This window comes from Anser cygnoides, chromosome 29 (genome assembly GCF_040182565.1).
Source record: "Anser cygnoides isolate HZ-2024a breed goose chromosome 29, Taihu_goose_T2T_genome, whole genome shotgun sequence".
Taxonomy (NCBI): domain Eukaryota; kingdom Metazoa; phylum Chordata; class Aves; order Anseriformes; family Anatidae; genus Anser; species Anser cygnoides.
Window position 1 is genome coordinate 1,627,025 of NC_089901.1, and position 21,850 is coordinate 1,648,874.

Genomic DNA, 21,850 nt, shown 5'->3' on the forward strand with positions numbered 1-21,850 from the left:
CGGCAGAGACAGTTCAGAACTAGCGGAATTCCTGCCGCACGGCCCCACGGCGGGGCACGGCCCCACGGCGCCCCACAGGACCCACGGCTGCCCCACAGTGCCCCACAGCTGCCCCACGGAGCCCCACAGGACCCACGGCTGCCCCACAGGACCCACGGCTGCCCCACGGAGCCCCACAGCTGCCCCACGGAGCCCCACAGGACCCACGGCTGCCCCACAGGACCCACGGCTGCCCCACGGCTGCCCCACGGAGCCCCACAGGACCCACGGCTGCCCCACAGTGCCCCACGGCTGCCCCATGGAGCCCCACAGGACCCGCAGCCCCACAGCGTCGCCCCCCCCCCCCACGCGTCCCATGGGTCCCGCGGCTCCCCTGTGGGGCACGGGTTCGCCCCGCGGGTTCCCTGCCCCACAGCGGCCCCGCAGCCGCCCCATGGGTGCCCCCCCCCTCGCCCCTTAGCGCCCCGTAAGGGATCCAGCCCCACAGCGCCCCATAGCCGCCAACACCCTACAGCGCCCAGCCAGCCCCACAGCGCCCCGCAGCCACCCCTGCCCCATAGCGCCCCACAACCACCCCCGCCCCACAGCACCCCACATCCCCCCTGCCCCACATCGCCCCACAACCACCCCCACCCCGCAGCGCCCCACAACTACCATCACCCCATAGTACCCCATAACCACCCCCGCCCCACAGCGCCCCACAACCGCCATCACCCCACATCCCCCCCGCCCCACATCTCCCCACACCCCCCAGCACTTATCTGCCTCCATCTCCGGGCCCTCGGGGTGCCGTGGGGAGAGCACCTGGGGGGGGGGGCGCACGGACCGTGCCCCACAGCGCCCCACGGCCCCTGCCCCACGGCGCCCCACGCCCCGGCGGCCGCCCCACCGCTCTCCCCGTGCCCGGCCGGGCGCCCCCTTTTCCGCGCCGCCAGATTACGGCGGCCCCTGCCCCCCCCCCCCCCCTAATCGCGCTCCCCCGGGGCGACCCCGAAAATCCCCGGATTAGGGGGGGGCGCGGCGGGATTAGGGGCAGCGCCCCACGGCAGCCGTGGGGCGGCCCCCGCCTCGGGGCCCCTCGTTAATCCCCTAATTGCTAATGAGGGCTTTGGGCTATTTTTAAGGGGGCTGGGGGCCGGGGGGCGCCCCCCCTTCCCCCCCCCCCCCCGCCCTACTTGGCCCAGTGCCGGTGCCCCCCCGTGATGTAACCGTGGGGACCCACGGCGGACGCTGTGGGGCGGGAGGGGGGTGGGAGCCCCGCTATGGGGCAGGAGGGGGGTGGGAGTCTTGCTATGGGGCAGGAGTGGGGCAGGAGTGGGGCTGTAGCCCTGCTATGGGGCAGGAGGGGGGCTGGAGGGGGGCTGGAGCCCCGCTATGGGGCAGGAGGGGGGTGGGAGTCTCGCTATGGGGCAGAAGTGGGGCTGGAGCCCCGCTATGGGGCAGAGCAGAATGCCCGCTGTAGGGCATCCTATGGGGCTGTGCCCCCCAACCATGCAGGCCACCCCATGGTGTGCCCCATAGCGCCGGGCCCCAACAATGTGGGGCTGCAGGCTGCCCCACGGTGTGCCCCATAGGGCCGAGCCCCATAGCGTCGAGCCCCATAGGGCCGAGCCCCCCAACCACATGGGGCTGCCGCCCACCCCATGGCGTGCCCCATAGGGTCGAGCCCCACAGCGCCGAGCCCCATAGGATCGAGCCCCACAGCGCCGAGCCCCCCAACCATGTGGGGCTGCAGGCTGCCCCACGGCGTGCCCCATAGGATCGTGCCCCATAGGGCTGAGCCCCCCAACCACGTGGGGCTGCCGTCCACCCCATGGCGTGCCCCATAGGGTCGAGCCCCATAGCGCCGAGCCCCATAGGGCCAAGCCCCATAGGGCCGAGCCCCCCAGGGCTGAGCCCCCCAACCAGGCGGGGCTGCCGGCCGCCCCACGGCGCGCCCCATAGCGCCGAGCCCCCCGCCCGTCCCTTGGGATTAGCGGCCGCCCTCAGCCCGGTCACCCCGGGCCCGTCCGGGTGACGCGGGGCCGCTGCCCCCCCCCCCCCCCCGCCCCCAATTAAGGGATCAGGGGGCGCGGGGGGGGCTGGGGGGGGGGGCCGGGTAATCCGAGGGGGGGGATAAGAGCGGCCCCGGCGCCCCCGGCGGCGGCAGCACCATGGCGGCGGGCTGGGAGGCGGCGTTCGCCGCGCGCCGGCGGCACGAGGACGAGGACACGACGCGGGACAGCGTCTTCACCTACACCAACAGCAACAACACCCGCGGTGAGCGCGGCGCGGGCGGGCGGCGGCGGCGGTGGCCTTGCCTGGTGGCGGTGGCACCCGGTGGTGGCCTTGCCTGGTGGCCGTGGCACCCGGCGGTGGCCTTGCCTGGTGGTGGTGGCACTCGGTTGCGTGGTTCCCTGGTGCCGGTGTCACCCGGTGCCGGTGTCACTTGGTGCCGGTGTCACTTGGTGCCGGGGTCACTTGGCGCCGGTGTCACCCGGTTCCGTGGTTCCCCAGTGCCGGTGTCACTCAGTGCCGGTGTCACTCGGTGGCCGTGTCACCCGGTTGCGTGGTTCCCTGGTGCCGGTGTCACCTGGTGCCGGTGTCACTGGGTTCTGTGGTTCCCCGGTGCCGGTGTCACTCAGTGGCCGTGTCACCCGGTTGCGTGGTTCTCCACTGCCCGTGTCACCCAGTGCCAGTGTTACCCGGTGGCCGTGTCACCCGGTGGTGTGGTTCCCTGGTGCCGGTGTCACTTGGCGGGCACGTCACCCGGTGCCGGTGTTACCTGGTGTCGGTGTCACCCAGTTCCCCCGGTGGTGGTGTCACCCGGTTGCACGGTTCTCCATTGATGGTGTCACCCGGTGCCGGTGTCACCCGGTGGCCGTGTCACCCAGTTGCGTGGTTCCCCATTGGTGGTGTCACCCGGTGCCGGTGTCACCTGGTGCCGGTGCCAGCTGGTATTGGTGTCACCTGGTGTTGGCATCAACTGGTGCCAGTGTCACCCGTTGCTGGTGTCACCCGGTGCCGGTGTTACCTGGTGCTGGTGCTGCCCGGTTCCAGTGTCACCCGGCGCCAGTGCTACCCAGTATGTGTGTCACCCGGTGCTGGTGTCACCCGGTGCCGGTGTCACCCAATGCTGGTATCACCCGGTGCTGGTGCCACCCGGTTCCAGCGTCACCCAGTATTGGTGTCACCCGGTGTCGGCGTCACCCGGTGCTGGTGCTGCCTGGTTCCAGTGTTACCCGGTGCCAGTGTCACCTGATGCTGGTGTCACCCAGTGCCGGTGTCACCCGGTCGTGACGCGGTGCCGCCGCAGGTCCGTTCGAGGGCCCCAACTACCACATCGCGCCGCGCTGGGTGTACAACCTGACGTCGCTGTGGATGATCTTCGTGGTGGTGGCGTCGGTGTTCACCAACGGGCTGGTGCTGGTGGCCACCTGGAAGTTCAAGAAGCTGCGGCACCCCCCTCAACTGGATCCTGGTCAACCTGGCCGTGGCCGACCTGGGCGAGACGGTGATCGCCAGCACCATCAGCGTCATCAACCAGATCTCGGGGGTACTTCGTGCTGGGCCACCCGCTCTGCGTCGTCGAGGGCTACACCGTGTCCGCCTGCGGTGAGAGGGCGGGGGGAGGTGGGGGGGGTGGGGCTGGGAAATGTGGGGCACTGGGAGGTGTGGGGCACTGGGAGGTGTGGGGGCTGGGAGATGGGGGCACTGGGAGGTGTGGGGCTGGGGGTGTGGGGCTGGGAAATGGGGCACTGGGAGGTGTGGGGCTGGGGGTGTGGGGCTGGGGGGGTGTGGGGCTGGGAGATGGGGCACTGGGAGGTGTGGGGCTGGGGGTGTGGGGCTGGGGGGTGTGGGGCTGGGAGATGGGGCACTGGGAGGTGTGGGGCTGGGGGTGTGGGGCTGGGGGGTGTGGGGCTGGGAGATGGGGCACTGGGAGGTGTGGGGCTGGGAGATGCGGGGCTGGGGGTGTGGGGCTGGGGGGTGTGGCACTGGGAGGTGTGGGGCTGGGAGATGGGGGCACTGGGAGGTGTGGGGCTGGGGGTGTGGGGCACTGGGAGGTGTGGGGCTGGGAGGGGGAAGTTTTGGGACACTGGGAATTGTAGGGCTGGGAGGTGTGGGGGCTGGAGCTGGGAGATGTGGGGCACTGAGGGGTGTGGGGCTGGGAAATGTGGGGCTGGGAAATGTGGGGGCTGGGAAATGGGGCACTGGGAGCGGGAAGTTTTGGGACACTGGGAATGATGGGGCTGGGAGCTGTGGGGCGCTGGGAGAAGTGGGGCTGGAAAACGTGAGGCTGGAAGCTGTGGGGCAGAGAGGCGTGGGGCTGGGAAGCAGAGGAGTGGGAGACGTGGGGCTGGGAAATGTGGGGCTGGGAAATGTGGGGCTGGGACCCACAGGGGCGCTGAGAGCTGTGGGGCCGGGAGCCGCGGGACCTCAGGGATGCGGGGCCAGGAACGGGCACACAGAGCGCCGTGGGGCCCAGATGTGGGGCAGGGAGCGAGGCAGCACAGCCACGGGGGGGGGGGCACGCACCGGGGGTCCGCGTGCCGTCGGTCTGCGCACCGTGGGTGGCAGCGCCATGGGTCCCTGCGCCATGGGTCCCTGCGCCGTGGGTCCCCGCGCCGTGGGTCGCAGCGCCGCGGGCCGCCCCGCAGGCATCACGGCGCTGTGGTCGCTGGCCATCATCTCGTGGGAGCGCTGGTTCGTGGTGTGCAAGCCCTTCGGCAACGTCAAGTTCGACGGGCGGCTGGCGGTGGCCGGGATCCTCTTCTCCTGGCTCTGGTCCTGCGCCTGGACCGCGCCGCCCATCTTCGGCTGGAGCAGGTGGGGGGGGGCTGCCCCACGGCTGCCCCACGGCTGCCCCATAGCCTCCCCCATGGCTGTCCCACGGCTGCCCCATAGCTTCTCCATAGCTGCCCCATGGCCACTGTGTCCCATAGCTGCCCAATAGCTGCCCTGCCCCATAGGTGCCCCACGACTGCCCCACAGCCACCCCACGGCCACCCTATAGCCTGCCCCACAGCTGTCCTGCCCCATAGCTGCTCCACAGCCGCCCCATAGCCACCCCATAGCCACCTCAGAGCCACCCCATGACCACCCCGTGCCCCATAGCCACCCCACAGCCACCCTATAGGCACCCCATAGCTGCCCCATAGCCACCCTGTGTCCCACAGCCACCCCATAGCCACCCCACGGCCACCCCATAGCCACCCCGTGCCCCATAGCCACCTCAGAGCCACCCCATGGCCACCTTGTGCCCCATAGCCACCCCATAGCTACCCCATAGCTGCCCCATAGCCACCTCAGAGCCACCTCGTGGCCACCCTGTGCCCCATAGCCACCCCATAGGCACCCCACAGCTGCCCCATAGGCACCCCATAGCTGCCCCACAGCCACCCCATGGCCACCCTATGGCCGCCCCGTGCCCCACAGCCACCCCATAGCCACCCTGTGCCCCACAGGCACCCCACAGCTGCCCCATAGCCACCTCAGAGCCACCCCCATCGCCACCCTGTGCCCCACAGCCGCCCCATGGCTGCCCCATGGCCACCCCCACGGCCACCCCCGTGCCCCCTAGCCACCCCCTAGACGCCCCACGGCCGCCCCACGGCCCCACGCGCCCCGCGCAGGTACTGGCCCCACGGGCTGAAGACGTCGTGCGGCCCCGACGTGTTCAGCGGCAGCTCGGACCCGGGCGTGCAGTCCTACATGGTGGTGCTGATGCTCACCTGCTGCTTCTTCCCCCTCGCCATCATCGTGCTCTGCTACCTGCAAGTCTGGCTCGCCATCCGCGCGGTGAGCCCCCCCCAGGAACCCCCCCGGGACCCCCCCAGGACCCCCAGCCCCTCCCGGCCCCACTGATTCCTTCCTGACCCCGATCCGCGCCCCGCTGCCCTCCCTGCCCCACTGATCCCCTCCCGCCCCACTGACCCCCATCCTCTCCTTCCTGCCCCACTGACCCCCCCCACTGATCCCCCCCTGCCCCACTGATCCCTCCCCGCCCCACTGACCCCCATCCTCTCCTTCCTGCCCCACTGACCCCCCCCACTGATCCCCCCCCTGCCCCACTGACCCCCCCTGCCCCACTGACCCCCTTCTTCTCTCCCCCCCCACTGATCCCCTCCTGCCCCACTGCCCCCAATCCCCCCCCACTGATCCCCTCCCTCCCTTCCTGTCCCACTGCCCCCCCAGCCCCACCGACCCCCCCCCAGCCCCACTGACCCCCCTGCTCCCCCCCGCTGCCCCCCAGCCCTGTTGACCCCCCCAGACCCCCTGATCCTCCCCACCCCCTCCAGCCCCATTGACCCCCCCAGCCCCAGCTCCCCCCAGCCCCCACCGACCCCCCCCAGCCCCCCTGCCCCCCATCCCCATTGACCTCCCCCACACCCCATTGACCCCCCCACACCCCATTGACCCCCCCAGCCCCATTGACCCCCCAGCCCCACTGACTCCCCCCAGCCCCACCGACACCCCCCACACCCCATTGACCCCCATCAACCCCCCCCAGCCCCATTGACCCCCCCCAGCCCCATTAACCCCCCCCCGACCCCCCCCGGCCCCCCCCCGCAGGTGGCGGCGCAGCAGAAGGAGTCGGAGTCGACGCAGAAGGCGGAGAAGGAGGTGTCGCGCATGGTGGTGGTGATGATCGCGGCCTACTGCCTCTGCTGGGGGCCCTACACCTGCTTCGCCTGCTTCGCCGCCGCCAACCCCCGGCTACGCCTTCCACCCGCTGGCGGCCGCGCTGCCCGCCTACTTCGCCAAGAGCGCCACCATCTACAACCCCATCATCTACGTCTTCATGAACCGCCAGGTGCGGGGGGGCGCGGGGCGGGGGTGTGGGGTGGGATGGGGGGGCTGGGGGGCGTGGGGCAGGATGGGGAGTGGGGGTGGGGGTGTGGGGCGGGATGGGGGGCGTGGGGCGGGATGGGGAATGGGGCTGGGGGGCGTGGGGCAGGATGGGGGGCATGGGGCAGGATGGGGGGCATGGGGTGGGATGGGGAATGGGGCTGGGGGGCCAGGTGTGGGATGGGGAATGGGGCTGGGGGATATGGGGCTGGGTGTGGGGTGGGGGCTGGGGGCTGTGGGGTGGGATGGGGAATGGGGCTGGGGGCTGTGGGGCGGATGGGGGGCGTGGGGCGGGATGGGGAATGGGGTTGGGGGATGTGGGTCGGGGCATTGGGTTGGGGCTGGGGGATGTGGGGTGGGATGGGGAATGCGGCTGGGGGGTGTGGGGTGGGCTGTGGGGCAGGGTGTGGGGCTGGGGGGTGTGGCGCAGGATGGGGGGTGTGGGATGTGGGGCTGGGAGATGTGGGGTTGGTTGTGGGGTGGGGCTGGGAGATGCGGGGTGGGCTGGGGAATGGGGCTGGGGGGCGTGGGGCGGGATGGGGGGCGTGGGGTGGACTGTGGGGCTGGGGGATATGGGGCTGGGTGTGGGGTGTGGCTGGGGGGTGTCAGGTGGGATGAGGAATGGGGCTGGGGGGCGTGGGGCGGGCTGTGGGGCTGCCATGGGCTGTGTGGGGCACGGTGTGGGGCTGGGGGCCGTGGGGCCACGACGCAGGACGTGGGGCTGGGATGGAAGACAGGACGTGGGGCAGGGGGCTGTGGGGGCACGGTGTAGGGCAGGGGGCTGTGGGGCTGAGGGCTGTGGGGCTGCCACGGGTTGTTGTGGGGCCGGGCTGAGGGACGTGGGGCCAGGACACGGGCTGTGGGGCAGGGTGTGGGGCTGGGGGGTGTGGCGCAGGATGGGGCATGTGGGATGTGGGGCTGGGAGATGCGGGGTGGGCTGGGGAATGGGGCTGGGGGGGCGTGGGGCGGGATGGGGGGCGTGGGGTGGACTGTGGGGCTGGGGGATATGGGGCTGGGTGTGGGGTGTGGCTGGGGGGTGTCGGGTGGGATGAGGAATGGGGCTGGGGGGCGTGGGGTGGGATGGGGAATGGGGCTGGGCGATGTGGGGTGGGCTGTGGGGCAGGGTGTGGGGGCTGGGGGGCGTGGGGTGGGATGGGGAATGGGGCTGGGGGGCGTGGGGCAGGCTGTGGGGCTGCCATGGGCTGTGTGGGGCACGGTGTGGGGCTGGGGGCCGTGGGGCTGGGCTGTGGGGCCACGACGCAGGACGTGGGGCTGGGATGGAAGACAGGACGTGGGGGCAGGGGGCTGTGGGGCTGCCACGGGTTGTTGTGGGGCCGGGCTGAGAGACGTGGGGCCAGGACACGGGCTGTGGGGCAGGGACGTGTGGGGCACGGTGTGGGGCTGCCGTGGGGCCGCCGTGGGTTGTTGTGGGGCTCGGTGTGGGGCTGGGGGCTGTGGGGGCAGGGGGCTGCCGTGGGTTGTTGTGGGGCTCGGTGTGGGGCTGGGGGCTGTGGGGCCGCCACGGGCCGTGCAGGCCGGGCCGCGGCCCCGCCGTGCCCCTGACCCCCCCCGTTTCCCCCCCGCCGCGCAGTTCCGTAACTGCATCCTGCAGCTGTTCGGCCGCAAGGTTGACGACGGCTCCGAGGTGTCCGCGTCCCGCACCGAGGTCTCCTCCGTCTCCAGCTCCTCCGTGGCGCCCGCGTAGGGCCGGGGCCGGCGGCGCCGCCTCCGGGGCCCGCTCCGGGGCCTAGGCCGCCGACTAGGCCGCGGCCGTCGCCATGGTTACCGCCCCGCTTCCCGCCCCGCCGTCGCCGCGGCAACGCCCCCGCCCCCCTGTACAGCCCCGCCCCCCGCTGTAGCCAATAAAGGCTCGGACCTTCTGTAGCCCGCGGCCAATGGGGGAGCGGCGCTCCGGCGCGCCGCGCGGCGGTTGGCGAGCGGGGCTGTCCGTCTCCGCGAGGCCCCGCCCTCCCGCGGAGGGAGGGAGGGAGGGAGGGAGGAGGCGCCTCCTCCAATCGGCGCGGCGGGGAGGATGCCGCGCGGTGATTGGCCGAGGCGGGGCGAGCGGGAAGCGGGCGGAGGGCGGCGATTGGCTGGGAAAAGGGCGGGAGCGGCGCGCGCCGCCCTGAGGGAAAAGGGCGGGGAACGGCGCGTGCTGAGGGAAAAGGGCGGGAACGGCGCCCGGCGGGGGGGGGGGGGGGGGGGGCGGTTCCCGGCCCAATTAACGCCTCTAATTAGCGGTTTCTCGTTAAGGCCCCGCCGGGAGCCCTTCATTAGCCGTGGCTGCACCCCGCCGCGCCCCCCCCGGCGCTGTCGGTGCCGTAGAGCTCCAGCAGCTCCCGCAGGATCTGCGCCAGCTCCGCGGGGCTCAGCGACGGGCTCAGCACCTGGGGGGGGGGGCACCAGTTTGGGGCTCCCAGTACGGCCGGAACCGCCCGGTGCCCCCCCCCAGTCCCCGCCCAGTGCCCCCCCCAAGTCCCGCCCGGTGCCCCCCCAGTTTCCACATATCCCACCCAGTCCCCCCCCAGTCCTCCCAGTGCCCTCCCAGTGCGCCCAGTCCTTCCCATAACCACCCCGCCAGTGCTCCCAGTCCCTCCCAGTACTCCCCGGTGCCCCCCACTCCCCCCATCACTCTGTCCCAGTGCTCCCAGTCCCCCCCAGTCCCTCCCAATCCCCCCCATCACCCCTATCCAGCGCTCTGAGTCCCTCCCAGTCTCCCCAGTCCCTTCCAGCCCCCCCAGTCCCTCCCAGTTCCCCCCAAGTGCCCCCCCTACACCCCCCCATCACCCCTTCCCAGTCCATCCCAGTCCCTCCCAGTTTCCCCCCAGTGCCCCCCAATCCCTCCCAGTTCCCCCCACACCCCCCATCACCCCTCCCCAGTGCTCCCAGTCCCCCCCCAGTGCCCCCATCAACCCTCCCAGTCCCCCCCAGTGCTCCCCAGTCCCTCCCAGTCCCCCCCCCCACTCCCCCATCACCCCTTCCCAGTGCCCCTCAGTCCCCCCCAGTGCCCCCATCATCCCTCGCCAGTGCCCCCAGTCCCTCCCAGTGCCCCCCCAGCCCCCCAACTCCCCCATCACCCCTCCCCAGTGCCCCCCAGTCCCCCCCCAGCCCCCCCACTCCCCCCATCACCCCTCCCAGTCCCCCCCAGTGCTCCCCAGTGCCTCCCAGTCCCCTCCCAGTGCCCCCCCACTCCCCCCATCACCCCCCCAAGTCCCTCCCAGTGCCCCCCAGCCCCCCCCACTCCCCCCATCACCCCTCCCCAGTCCCCCCCAGAGCCCCCCAGTCCCTCCAGTGCCCCCCAGTCCCCCCCACTCCCCCCATCACCCCTCCCCAGACCCCCCAGTCCCCTCCCAGTTCCCCCACTCCCCCCATCACCCCCCCAGTGCCCCCCAGAGCCCCCCAGTCCCTCCCAGTGCCCCCCAGTCCCCCCCCACTCCCCCCATCACCCCTCCCCAGACCCCCCAGTCCCCTCCCAGTTCCCCCACTCCCCCCATCACCCCCCCAGTGCCCCCCAGCCCCCCCACTCCCCCCCATCACCCCTCCCCAGTCCCCCCCAGTGCTCCCCAGTCCCTCCCAGCCCCCCACTCCCCCCATCACCCCTCCCCAGTCCCTCCAGTGCCCCCCCCAGCCCCCCCCACTCCCCCCATCACCTCCCCAGCCCCCCCCACTCCCCCCATCACCCCTTCCCAGTCCTTCCCAGTCCCTCCCAGTACCCCCATCACCCCTTCCCAGTCCCCCCCAGTCCCCCCCCAGTGCCCCCCAGTCCCTCCCAGTGCCCCCATCACCCCTTCCCAGTCCCCCCCCAGTCCCCTCCCAGTTCCCCCACTCCCCCCATCACCCCCCCCAGTCCCTCCCAGTGCCCTCCCAGTCCCCTCCCAGTCCCCCCCAGTCCCCTCCCACTTCCCCCACTCTCCCCATCACCCCTCTCAGTCCCCCCCAGTGCTCCCCAGTCCCTCCCAGTTCCCCCCATCCCCCCCCCCACTCCCCCCATCACCCCTTCCCAGTGCCCCCCAGTCCCTCCCAGTGCCCCCATCACCCCTTCCCAGTCCCCCCCAGTCCCCTCCCGGTTCCCCCACTCCCCCCATCACCCCTCCCAGTCCCCCCCGGTGCTCCCCAGTCCCTCCCAGTTCCCTCCAGCCCCCCCCACTCCCCCCATCACCCCTCCCCAGTGCCCCCCAGTCCCCCCCCCAGTCCCCCCACTCCCCCCATCACCCCCCCCCCAGTCCCCCCCAGTGCCTCCCAGTCCCCTCCCAGTCCCCCCCCACTCCCCCCATCACCCCTCCCAGTGCCCCCCCACTCCCCCATCACCCCCCCAAGTCCCTCCCAGTGCCCCCCCACTCCCCCCATCACCCCTTCCCAGTTCCCCCAGTCCCCTCCCAGTTCCCCCACTTCCCCCCATCACCCCTCCCAGTCCCCCCCAGTGCTCCCCAGTCCCTCCCAGTCCCCTCCCAGTCCCCCCCCCACTCCCCCATCACCTCTCCCCAGTGCCCCCCAGTCCCTCCCAGTGCCCCCATCACCCCTTCCCAGTCCCTCTCAGTGCCCCCCCACTCCCCCCATCACCCCTCCCAGTGCCCTCCCAGCCCCCCCCACTCCCCCCATCACCCCTTCCCCAGTCCCCCCCAGTCCCCTCCCAGTTCCCCCACTCCCCCCATCACCCTCCCAGTCCCTCCCAGTGCCCCCCAGCCCCCCCACTCCCCCCATCACCCCTTCCCAGTCCCTCCCAGTGCTCCCCAGTCCCTCCCAGCCCCCCACTCCCCCCATCACCCCCCAGCCCCCCACTCCCCCATCACCCCTTCCCAGTCCCCCCAGTCCCCTCCCAGTTCCCCCACTCCCCCCATCACCCCCCAGTCCCTCCCAGTCCCTCCCAGTGCTCCCCAGTCCCTCCCAGCCCCCCACTCCCCCATCACCCCCCCAGCCCCCCCCAGCGCCCCCCCCTCACCTGCCACCACCTGGGGGCGCCCCCGGGGGGGCGGGGTCCCGCAGAGCGCCATGGCGAGCAGCAGGGCGGCGGCGGCCAGGTGCTGGGGGGTGGCGCAGCCCCAGCCCCCCGCGGCCCCGTCCCGCAGCAGCGCCCACGCCACCCCCGGCACCCGCGGCTGCCCCAGCCCCCCGGCGGCCCCAGCGGCCCAGCGCCAGCAGGTACTGCAGCAGGTACTGGGGGGGGGGGCAGGGGGGTCACCGGGGGGGGGCACGGAGGGGTCTGGGGGGGATTGAGGGGGCTGGGATTGGGGTGGGGGCCTGGGGGGGTCACGGAGGGGTCTGGGGGGATTGAGGGGGCTGGGGGGGGGGCTGGAGGGGTTTTGGGGGGCTGGGGGCCCAGAGGGGTTTGGGGGGGATTGAGGGGGCTGGGGGGGCTGGAGGGGGGGCTGGGGGGGGCCCGGAGGGGATTGGGGGGCTGGAGGGGGTAGAGGGGATTTGAGGGGGCTGGGGGCCCATAGGGGATTGAGGGGGATGGGGGGGCCCAGAGGGGTTTGGGGGGGTTGGGGGGATTGAGGGGGCTGGGGGCCCGGAGGGGGTGGAGGGGGGGCTCTGGGGGGGCTCTGGGGGGGCCCAGAGGGGTTTGGGGGGGCTGGGGGCCCATTGGGGTCCCCCAACCCCAAGGGGGGGCATTTGGGGAAGGGGGTTCCCGCGGGGGTCCCCTGGGGCTGCAGGGTTTTGGAGGGGGTGTCCCAGGTCTGGGGGGGTCCCGGGGTCAGGGGAAGGTCCCGGGGGTTTGGGGGGCCCATTGGGGTCCCCAACCCCCAAGGGGGGGGGGCATTTGGGGAAGGGGGGTCCCGCGGGGGTCCCCGGGGGCTGCGGGGTTTTGGGGGGGTGTCCCGGGGTTGGGGGGTCCCGGGGTCCGGGGGGGTCCCGGGGTCCGTGGGGGTCCCGGGGCGCGGCCCCCCTCACCTTGTGTGGCTGGGGGCGGCGAGGCGGAAGCGCAGGACGCGCAGCAGCAGCAGCTCGCAGCGCCCCAGGCTCTCGCGCAGCCCCAGGGCGGCCCCGGGGCCGGGGGGCTCCCCGGGGTGCAGGCACCTGGGGGCGGGGCTCACGCTGAGGGGGCGGGGCTCACGCTGAGGGGGCGGGGCTCACGCTGAGGGGGCGGGGCTCACGCTGAGGGGGCGGGGCTCACGCTGAGGGGGCGGGGCCTCGTGGCGAGGGGGCGGGGCCTCGTGGCGAGGGGGCGGGGCCTCGTGGCGAGGGGGCGGGGCCTCATCACGAGGGGCGGGACCTCATCACGAGGAGGCGGGGCCTCCCCGAGGGGGCGTGGCCTCGAAGAGGGGCGTGGTTTGTTTGGGGGCGTGGCTTCACGAAAGGGGCGTGGTTTGTTCGGGGGCGGGGCCTACAAGGAGGGGCGGGGCTTCGTGGCAGGGAGGGGCTCACAGCAGGGATGGGGGCAGGGAGGGGGCGTGGCTTTGCGGAGGGGGGCGTGGCCACCGAGAGGGGCGTGGCTTCGTGGTGGGTGGGGCTTCGCGGTGGGCGGGGCTTCACGGGATGGAGGGGGTGGGAGAGGTGAGGGAGGGGCTTGTGGAGGGAGGGGCCTGTGGGGGCGTGGCTTGTGTAGGGGTGGGCGTGGCCTCGCCAAGGGGGCGTGGTTTGCTCAGGGGGGCGTGGCCTCGCGGCAGGGAGGGGCCTCAGGGAGGGGACCCACAGCAGAGAGCTGGGGGGGGGGATGTTGAGGGGGCGTGGCTTTGTGTGAGGGGGCGTGGCTTCACAGAGATGGGCGTGGCTTCAGAGGGGGCGTGGTCTCACAGTGGGCGGGGCCACGGTGTCCAGAGGGGCTCGCAGCAGGGAGCGGAGGGAGGGGGTGTGGAGGGGGCGTGGCTGGTGGGAGGGGCGTGTCCCGCGGTGGGGGTGTGTGGGGGGAGGGGCGGTTACCTGTGGGTGACGTTGATGACGTCACGGGCGCGAGGCCCCGCCCCTGGGCCTTGCCGGCCAGCAGCAGGGCGGCGGCGGCCACCAGCAGGGGGTCGGGGGGGCGCGGGCGGCGCGGGCGAAGCGCTGGAAGGCCCCGAGCGCCGTGCCCAGCGCCGCCGAGCCCAGCCCCAGCCGCACGCCTGCGGGGACCCGCGTCACGGTGACGTCACAGTGACGTCGTGGTGATGTCACGGTGACGTCATGGTGATGTAATGGGGGGGGCAGGGCTTACCGGCCTCCATGATGAAGCGCGAGACGCGGAAGCGGCGCCGCGCCTCCGCCGGGTCCGGGGGCGGCGAGCGGGGCGGGGCGGGGGGGACGCGGCGCGGGCGGGCCGGGACGTGGCGCGGGAGGGCGGTGACGTCACACGGGCAGGCGGTGACGTCACACGGGCGGGCGGTGACGTCATACGGGCGGCCCGTGACGTCACGCGGCGAGGCGGCGATGCCATAGGGGCAGCAGCTGGGGGCGCTCAGCGGCGCCACCCGGAGCGGTGATGACGCCACAGGGGCACTGCTGACGTCACGCAGCCTGCCGGTGACATCACAGGGGCACCGATGATGTCACGGGCCCTGTGACATCACACCGGCAGTCTGTGACATCGCACGGGACAACCCGTGACGTCACGCCCAGCAGCCACCTGTAGCCCAGCCCCTCCCCCGTGACGTCACGCCCTGCCCACCGCAGCACCGCCCTCTCCGCATGACGTCATGGCGTGACGTCAGGCCCCGCCCCCGCCCGCGGTCACGAGGACGTGACGTCACGGCCCCTTAGCAGGGATGTCACACGGCCCCCTCCCCGCACCGCTGACGTCACGCCCGCCGCCCCGCCGTGACGTCACGCCCCACGTGACCCGGCCCCGCCTCACCCCTCACCGCCCCGCGCTCCCGCAGCGGCCCCGGGCCCGGCGCGGCCCTGACGCACTTCCGGGAGGCGGGGCCCGGAGGGGGCGGAGCCTCGCAGCCGCTCCGCGCGCTCCGATTGGCCGCCGGGCCGCGGGGGGCGGGGCCCATCGGCGCGCATGCGCCGCGCGGGGCCAATCAGCGGCGGGCGCGCGCGGACGGCGCCGAATGGAGGCGGCGGCGGCGGAGCGGCTGCAGGTGGGGGAGGGGCGGGGAGGGGGGCCGTAAAGCGCGGACACGGGGAGGGGAGGGGTGTCGTGAAGCGAGGGGGCGGGGCCGTAACGCGCGGAAGGGGGAGGGCGCGCTGTCGTAAAGCGCGGGAGCGGGGAGGGGGCGGGGCCGGAAAGCGCGGGAAAGGGAATGGGGGCGGGGCCGGAAAGCGCGGGTGCCGGAAAGCGCGACTGTCGCAAAAGCTCCGCGGTCGTAAAACGCCTCCCCCTTCCCCCCCCCAGGAGCTGCTGGAGCTGAGCTGCCGGTAAAGGGGGGGGGGGGGAAGGGGCGGGGCCTGCTGGCTCCCCCGTCACGTGACAGTCCCCCGTCACGTGACCCCGCTCCCACCCACGTGACACCCCCCCCCCCCCCCGCAGCGTGTACCCCCCCTGCGGCCCCGCCTGGCGGCGCTGCCCGAGGAGCGGCGGGCGCGAGGTGAGGCCCCGCCCCCTGACCCCGCCGTGACCCCCTGCCCCCGCCGTGACCCCCTGCCCCCGCCGTGACCCCCTGACCCCCCGCTGACCCCCTGACCCCCCGCTGACCCCAGAGGTGCTGCGGCTGGGGGCGGAGCTGCTGCTGTGCGGCGAGGAGGAGGAGGGGCTGGTGCAGGTGGGCGGGGCCTGGGGGGGCGGGGCCTCGGAGGGGGCGGAGCCTCGGAGGGGCGGGGCTTGAGTGGGCGGGGTCAGGGTGGGCGGGGCCTCGGGTGCGGCCTCGGGGGGCGGGGCCTGTTGGGGGCGGGGCCTGTTTGTGGGGCTTCGGTGGGTGGGCGGGGCTGGGGGCGGGGCTTAAGTGGGCGGGGTTTGTAGGGGCGGGGCCTAAGTGGGCGGAGCCTCCGAGGGGGTCCCTATGGGAAGGGGCCCTGGGGGAGGCTCCTGGGGGCGGGGCTTATGTAGGGGGCGGGGCTTATGTAGGGGGCGGGGCTTATGTAGGGGGCGGGGCTTATGCTGGGGGCGGGGCTTCCACTGGGCTCTAGGGGGGGCTCTGAGGGGAGGGGGCTCCGGGGGGGCCCCTTGGGGTCCTAAGGGGGGCCCTAATGAAGGGGGGGCTAATTGGGGGGGGTTGCTAATTATGGGGGTCCTGGGGAGGTCCCTAATTGGGGGGGGGGGGCCTTAATTGGGGGGTCCCTAATAGGGGGTCCCTATAAGGGGGTCCCCACGGGGGGTCCCTATTTGGGGGGTTCCCCGGGGGGTCCCTACAAGGCCCCCTGGGGAGGGGTCCCTGGGGGGGGGGGTCCCTGTTTTGGGGGGGGGGGTCTCCGTGGCCGTCCCCACGGGGGGATCTGGGGGGGGGGGGGGTGTCCCTATTTGGGGTCTCCTTTTGACCCCCCCCCCCCCCCAGGGCTGGGCCCCCCGCCCGGCAGCTCCAGTTCGCCGCCGACCTGCGGGACGCGGCCCCCCCCCCGCCGAGGGGGGGCGAGGACGAGGAGGAGGAGGAGGAGGAGGAGGAAGGGGGAGGGGGCGGCTTCCCCCCGCCAGGTATCACCCCCCCGTGCCCCCCCCCCCAGTGACCTCCCCGTGACCCCGTAACCCCCCCGTGACCCCGTGCCCCCCGTGACCCCGTGCCCCCCCAGGCTGCGCCGCGCGGTGCTGAGCACCCAGCGCCTCCTGCAGCTGCTGCTCTGCGACCCCCGGGGGGCGGCCCTGAGAGCCCCCCCCACCGCCACCGCCCCCCTGGCCCCCGCCGACCCCCCAGGTGAGTGCGAGGACCCCCCCCCAAATCCCCTCCCCCACCTTTTCGGGACCCCCCCCCAATCGCTGTCCCCCCCAGGGACCCCCCCCGGCGCTGGGGGAGCTGCAGGAGGCGCTGGGGGCGGCCAGGAGGGGGCTGCAGGAGCTGCGGGCACAGGTGAGGGGGGCGGGGACCCCCAGGTGTGGGGCCGGGACCCCCAAGTGTGGGGCGGGACCCCCAGGTGTGGGGCGGGGACCCCCAGGTGTGGGGCGGGACCCCCAAGTGTGGGGCCGGGACCCCCAGGTGTGGGGCGGGGACCCCCAGGTGTGGGGCGGGACCCCTAAATGAGGAGGGTGGGACCCCCAAGTGTGGGGCTGGGACCCCCGAGATTGGGGGGGGACCCCCAGGTGTGGGGCCGGGACCCCCAAGTGTGGGGCCGGGACCCCCAAGTGTGGGGCGGGGACCCCCAGGTGTGGGGCGGGGACCCCCAAGTGTGGGGCTGGGACCCCCGAGATTGGGGGGGGGACCCCCAAGTGTGGGGGCGGGACCCCCAGGTGTGGGGCGGGGACCCCCGAGATTGGGGGGGGACCCCCAAGTGTGGGGGCGGGACCCCCAGGTGTGGGGCCGGGACCCCCAAGTGTGGGGCCGGGACCCCCAGGTGTGGGGCTGGGACCCCCAAGTGTGGGGCGGGACCCCCAGGTGTGGAGCGGAGGCCTCGGGGGGGGCTGGGGGTTGTAATGGGGGGGCCCCAAAGTGGGATGGGGACCCCTGGGTGTGGGGCGGGACCCCTAAGTGTGGGGCGGGGACCCCTAAATGAGGAGGGTGGGCCCCCAAAGTGTAGGGCAGGCCCCATGGATGTGGGGCAGGGACCCCTAAACGTGGGGTGGGACCCCATAAGTGTGGGGCAGGGACCCCCTAAGCATGGGGCGGGACCCCCAAAGTGTGGGGCGGGACCCATAGATGTGGGGCAGGACCTATAAGTGTGGGGCAGAGACCCCTAAATGTGGGGTGGGACCCCCAAAGTGTGAAGCAGGGACCCCAAAGTGTGGGGCAGGGACCCCCTAAGCGTGGGGCAGGCCCCATAAGTGCAGGGCAGGCCCATTAAGTGTGGGGCAGAGACCCCTAAATGTGGGGCAGTGACCCCAAAGTGTAGGATGAGCCCCATAAGTGTGGGGCAGGGACCCCATAGATGTGGGGTAGGAACCCCAAAAGTGTGGGTCAGGCCCCATAGATGTGCAGCAGGCCCCTAAGTGTGGGGCAGGGACCCCCTAAGTGTGGGGCAGGCCCCATAAGTGCAGCGCAGGCCCTTTAAGTGTGGGGCAGGGACCCCTAAATGTGGGGTGGGACCCCCGTAAGTGTGAAGCAGGGACCCCAAAGTGTGGGGCAGGGACCCCATAGATGTGGGGCAGGGACCCCAAAGTGTGGGGCAGCCCCCATAGATATGGGGCAGCCCCTATAAGTGTGGGGCAGGGACCCCATAGATGTGGGGCAGGGACCCCAAAGTGTGGGACAAGCCCCATAAGTGTGGGGCAGGGACCCCATAGATGTGGGGTAGGAACCCCCAAAGTGTGGGTCAGGCCCCATAGATGTGGAGCAGGCCCCCTAAGTGTGGGGCAGGCCCCATAGATGTGGGGCAGGGACCCCTAAATGTGGGGTGGGACCCCCGTAAGTGTGAAGCAGGGACCCCAAAGTGTGGGGCAGGCCCTGTAAGTGTGGGGCGGGCCCCATAGATGTGGGGCAGGACCTATAAGTGTGGGGCAGAGACCCCTAAATGTGGGGTGGGACCCCCTAAGTGTGGGGCAGGCCCCATAAATGTGGGGCAGGGACCCCATAGATGGGGGGCAGGGACCCCTAAATATGCGGTGGGACCCCCAAAGTGTGGGGCAGGGACCCCAAACTGTGGGGCAGGGACCCCAAAGTGTGGGGCAGGCCCCATAGATGTGGGGCAGGGACCCCAAAGTGTGGGGCAAGCCCCCAAAGCGTGGGGCAGGGACCCCTAAATGTGGGGCAGGCCCCCAAAGTGTGGGGCAGGCCCCGTAAGTGTGGGGGCAGGGACCCCCTAAGCATGGGGGTGGGACCCGCTAAGTATGGGGCAGGCCCCATAGATGTGGGGCAGGGACCCCTAAGCGTGGGGCAGGGACCCCAAAGTGTGGGGCAGGGACCCCCTAAATGTGGGGTGGGACCCCCAAAGTGTGGGGCAGGGACCCCCTAAATGTGGGGTGGGACCCCCAAAGTGTGGGGCGGGCCCCATAGATGTGGGGCAGGGACCCCAAAGTGTGGGGCAGGGACCCCTAAATGTGGGGTGGGCCCCATAGATGTGGGGCAGGGACCCCATAGATGTGGGGCAGCCCCCCCCACCCCCCTTTTCCCACAAAGTGTGGGGGGGCTCAACCCTCGGAGCTGGGGGTCACGGTGGAAGGGGGGGCACCACCGCCCCTCCCCCACGCCCCCCCCACCCCTCCCCCCCCCCCCGCAGTGCCCGGAGCTGGGGGCGCCCCCCGCCCGCGCCCCCCCCGCTGCGGGCCCTGGGGGTGCTGGGGGCCGACCTGGGCGCCTTGGCCACCGCCTTCGGGGCCGCCGAGCTGGGCCGGGGGGGCGCCGGGGGGGGGGAGCCCAGACCCCCCCCCGACACCCCTGGGGGCCCTGGCCCCCCCGCGCGGCGGGGGCTGCGGCGCCTGGCTGAGGTGGGGGGCTCTGCCCCACGGCGGGGGGGTTGGGGGGGGGGGTCCTGGGTGTTATGGGGGGGGGCTCGGGGGATTTGGGGGCCGTGGGTGGGGGGTCCTGGGTCTTATGGGGGGGGGGGCTCGGGGGGTTTGGGGGGTGGGGGGGTCCTGGGTGTTATGGGGGGGGGGTTCGGGGGGTGGGGGGGGTCCCTGTGCCCCATAGTGGGGGGGTTGGGGGGGGGCTGGGGGGGTCCTGGGTCTTGGGGGGGGGGGGGGCTCGGGGGGTTTGGGGGGGGGTGGGGGGGGGTCCCTGTGCCCCATAGCAGGGGGGTTTGGGCGGGTGGGGGGGTCCTGGGTCTTATGGGGGGGGGGTTCAGGGGGTTGGGGGGGTCCTGGGTCCTATGGGGGGGGGGGTTGGGCCCCATGGGGGGTTATGGGGGGGCTGGGGGGGGATATGGGATGGGGGGGGTCCCTGTGCCCCATAGCGGGGGGGGCTCGGGGGTTTGGGGGGCTGGGGGGTCCTGGGTCTTATGGGGGGGCTCGGGGTTTGGGGGGCGGGGGGGGGTCCTGGGTCCTATGGGGGGGTTGGGCCCCATGGGGGGTTATGGGGGGGCTGGGGGGGGGATATGGGATGGGGGGGTCTCTGTGCCCCATAGCGGGGGGTTTGGGGGGCTGGAGGGGCTGTGGGGGGTCCTGGGTCCTATGGGGGGGGTTGTTGAGCCCCATGAGGGGGTTATGGGGGGCTGGGGGGGACAGGGGTTTGGGGGGGTCCCTGTGCCCCATAGGATGTGGGGGGGTCTCTGGGCCCCAGAGAGGGGGGTGGGGGGGGTCTGGGTCCTATGGGGGGGCGTTGAACCCCATGGGGGGGTTGTGGGGGGGCTGGGGGGGGGATATGGGATGGGGGGGTTATAGGGGTTTGGGGGGGTCTCTGGGCCCCATAGCGGGGGGTGGGGGGGGGCTGGGGGGGCCGTGCCCCATAGAGGGGGGTGAAGGGGGGTTGGGGGGCTGTGGGGGGTCCTGGGTCCTATGGGGGGCGTTGAGCCCCATGGGGGGGGGGTTATGGGGGGGGATATGGGATGGGGGGGGTACTCGGGGGGGGGGCCGTGCCCCACAGCGGGGCCGCGCCCCATAGGGGACCACATGGGGGGGGGGGCCAGACCCTATAGGGCCGGGAAGCGGGGCCCTATGGGGGCTGTACTGCGGGGTGTCCCCCCCCAGCCCCATAGGGCCCCCCCAGCCCCATAGGGCCCCCCCGGCCCCATGGGGCCCCCCCCAGCCCCACAGACGCCCCCCCTGCCCCCCCCCACAGAGCCTGGAGGCGGCGGCGCAGCTGGAGCAGGCGGGGGCCCGGAGCGCGCGGCTCGAGGGGGGGGCTGCGGGAGCTGGGTGAGACCCCCGGGACGGGGCGGGGGGGGGGGGGCACAAATTTGGGGGGGGGGCACAAATTTGGGGGGGGGGTGCCCCCCGCCCCAATAACCCCCCCCCCCCCCCATTTTATCTCCCCCCAGAATCCCGCCTGGCCGCCCTGCAGCACCGCCACCGCCTGCCCCCCCCCTTCGCCGTGGGGCGCCCCATAAGCGCGCCCCCCCCCCCAAATGGCCCCCCCGGGATAAAATGCCCCCCCCCCATAATAAAACGCCCCCCAGGGGGAATAAAGAGAGCCCGGCGCACCCCACGGGGGTCGGTTTATTTTGGGGGGGGGGGCCGTTCTATGGGGCCGGGGGGGGGTGGAGTTGGAGGCCCCCCCCCACGCCGCCCCCCCCCCCCCCCCCGGGGGGGGCCGGGGGGGCCCCGTGCGCGCGGTTCGGGCCCTATATGGCCGCCGGGGCCGTGTTTACGCCGCGGGCGCCGTGACTCAGCGCGGGGCCGAATTCCTGCCGGGGGGGGGGCGGGGGGTGGGGGGGGGGGGGGGGGGTTGGGTGCCCCCCCCCCCGCCGTGGGTCCCGGGGGGGCACCCAAGGGTCGAGGCTGGGCCCCCCCCCCCCCCCCCACCGCGGTGGAGGATTCCTGGGGGGTGAGGTCAGTGAATGGGGGGGGGGGCGCTGCCCCACACATCCTGCCCCACACGTCCCTGCCCCACATGTCCCAGCCCCACATCCCAGCCCCACACATCCCTGACCCACACATCCCTGCCCCACATCCCTGCCCCACACGTTTCTGCCCCACACATCCTGCCCCACACCCCCCAGCCCCACACGTCCCTGCCCCACACATCCTGCCCCACACATCCCCACCCCACACATCCCAGCCCCACACATCCCAGCCCCACACGTCCCTGCCCCACACATCCTGCCCCACACGTCCCTGCCCCACACATCCTGCCCCACACGTCCCTGCCCCACATCCCTGCCCCCACACGTCCCTGCCCCACACATCCCTGCCCCACACGTCCCCCCCACACGTCCCTGCCCCACACATCCCTGCCCCACACGTCCCTGCCCCACACGTCCCTGCCCCCACACCCCCCAGCCCCACACCCCCCTGCCCCACACATCCTGCCCCACACGTCCCTGCCCCACACATCCTGCCCCACACATCCCTGCCCCACACATCCCTGCCCCACATCCCTGCCCCACACATCCCTGCCCCACACATCCCTGCCCCACATCCCTGCCCCACACGTCCCTGCCCCACACATCCCTGCCCCACACGTCCCCCCCCACACGTCCCTGCCCCACACAT

The 21,850-nt window shown here is 73.4% G+C and overlaps 2 protein-coding genes and 2 long non-coding RNA genes across 8 annotated transcripts; 2 read left to right on the forward strand and 2 right to left on the reverse strand.

Annotated features, from left to right (window-relative positions):
• Nucleotides 1-32: 32 nt before the first annotated feature.
• LOC136787454 (uncharacterized) lies at nt 33-5,907 on the reverse strand. 5 transcript variants are annotated; one of them, XR_010826882.1, is made up of 4 exons: nt 5,712-5,907; nt 4,516-4,773; nt 2,365-3,589; nt 33-2,233 (listed from the first exon to the last, which is right to left on the reverse strand). It is a non-coding gene; the product is annotated as an uncharacterized lncRNA (long non-coding RNA). The 5 variants fall into 5 exon arrangements; XR_010826881.1 differs by having other exon boundaries at nt 5,621-5,758; XR_010826879.1 differs by lacking the exon at nt 5,712-5,907 and having other exon boundaries at nt 2,365-2,933; nt 3,014-3,589; nt 4,516-4,652.
• Nucleotides 2,154-8,533, forward strand: LOC125181644 (red-sensitive opsin-like). Its single transcript, XM_066984668.1, is given in 9 exon segments — nt 2,154-2,259; nt 3,296-3,441; nt 3,443-3,532; nt 3,534-3,594; nt 4,638-4,806; nt 5,613-5,778; nt 6,553-6,690; nt 6,692-6,793; nt 8,420-8,533. Coding segments are annotated over 9 exon segments (1,092 nt in total).
• Nucleotides 8,534-9,069: 536 nt separating this feature from the next.
• CCNQ (cyclin Q) lies at nt 9,070-14,825 on the reverse strand. Its single transcript, XM_066984663.1, has 6 exons — nt 14,594-14,825; nt 13,958-14,256; nt 13,687-13,865; nt 12,718-12,843; nt 11,768-11,982; nt 9,070-9,215 (listed from the first exon to the last, which is right to left on the reverse strand). The coding sequence occupies exons 1-3, from the start codon at nt 14,746-14,748 to the stop codon at nt 13,708-13,710; spliced, it is 612 nt and encodes a 203-aa protein (XP_066840764.1). The 5' UTR covers nt 14,749-14,825; the 3' UTR covers nt 9,070-9,215; nt 11,768-11,982; nt 12,718-12,843; nt 13,687-13,707.
• Nucleotides 14,826-16,589: 1,764 nt separating this feature from the next.
• Nucleotides 16,590-20,793, forward strand: LOC136787458 (uncharacterized). Its single transcript, XR_010826911.1, has 4 exons — nt 16,590-16,682; nt 18,982-19,189; nt 20,478-20,554; nt 20,677-20,793. It is a non-coding gene; the product is annotated as an uncharacterized lncRNA (long non-coding RNA).
• The last annotated feature ends 1,057 nt before the right edge of the window (nt 20,794-21,850 follow it).

Coding starts and splice junctions, on each gene's coding strand:
- CCNQ (XM_066984663.1), bottom strand. CDS start 14,748: ATGCGCGCCGATGGGCCCCGCCCCCCGCGGCCCGGCGGCCAATCGGAG. Junction 14,257..14,593: donor GGAGCGCGGGGCGGTGAGGG/GTGAGGCGGGGC, acceptor TGTCACCGGCAG/GCTGCGTGACGTCAGCAGTG. Junction 13,866..13,957: donor GCGCTTCATCATGGAGGCCG/GTAAGCCCTGCC, acceptor GGGTCCCCGCAG/GCGTGCGGCTGGGGCTGGGC.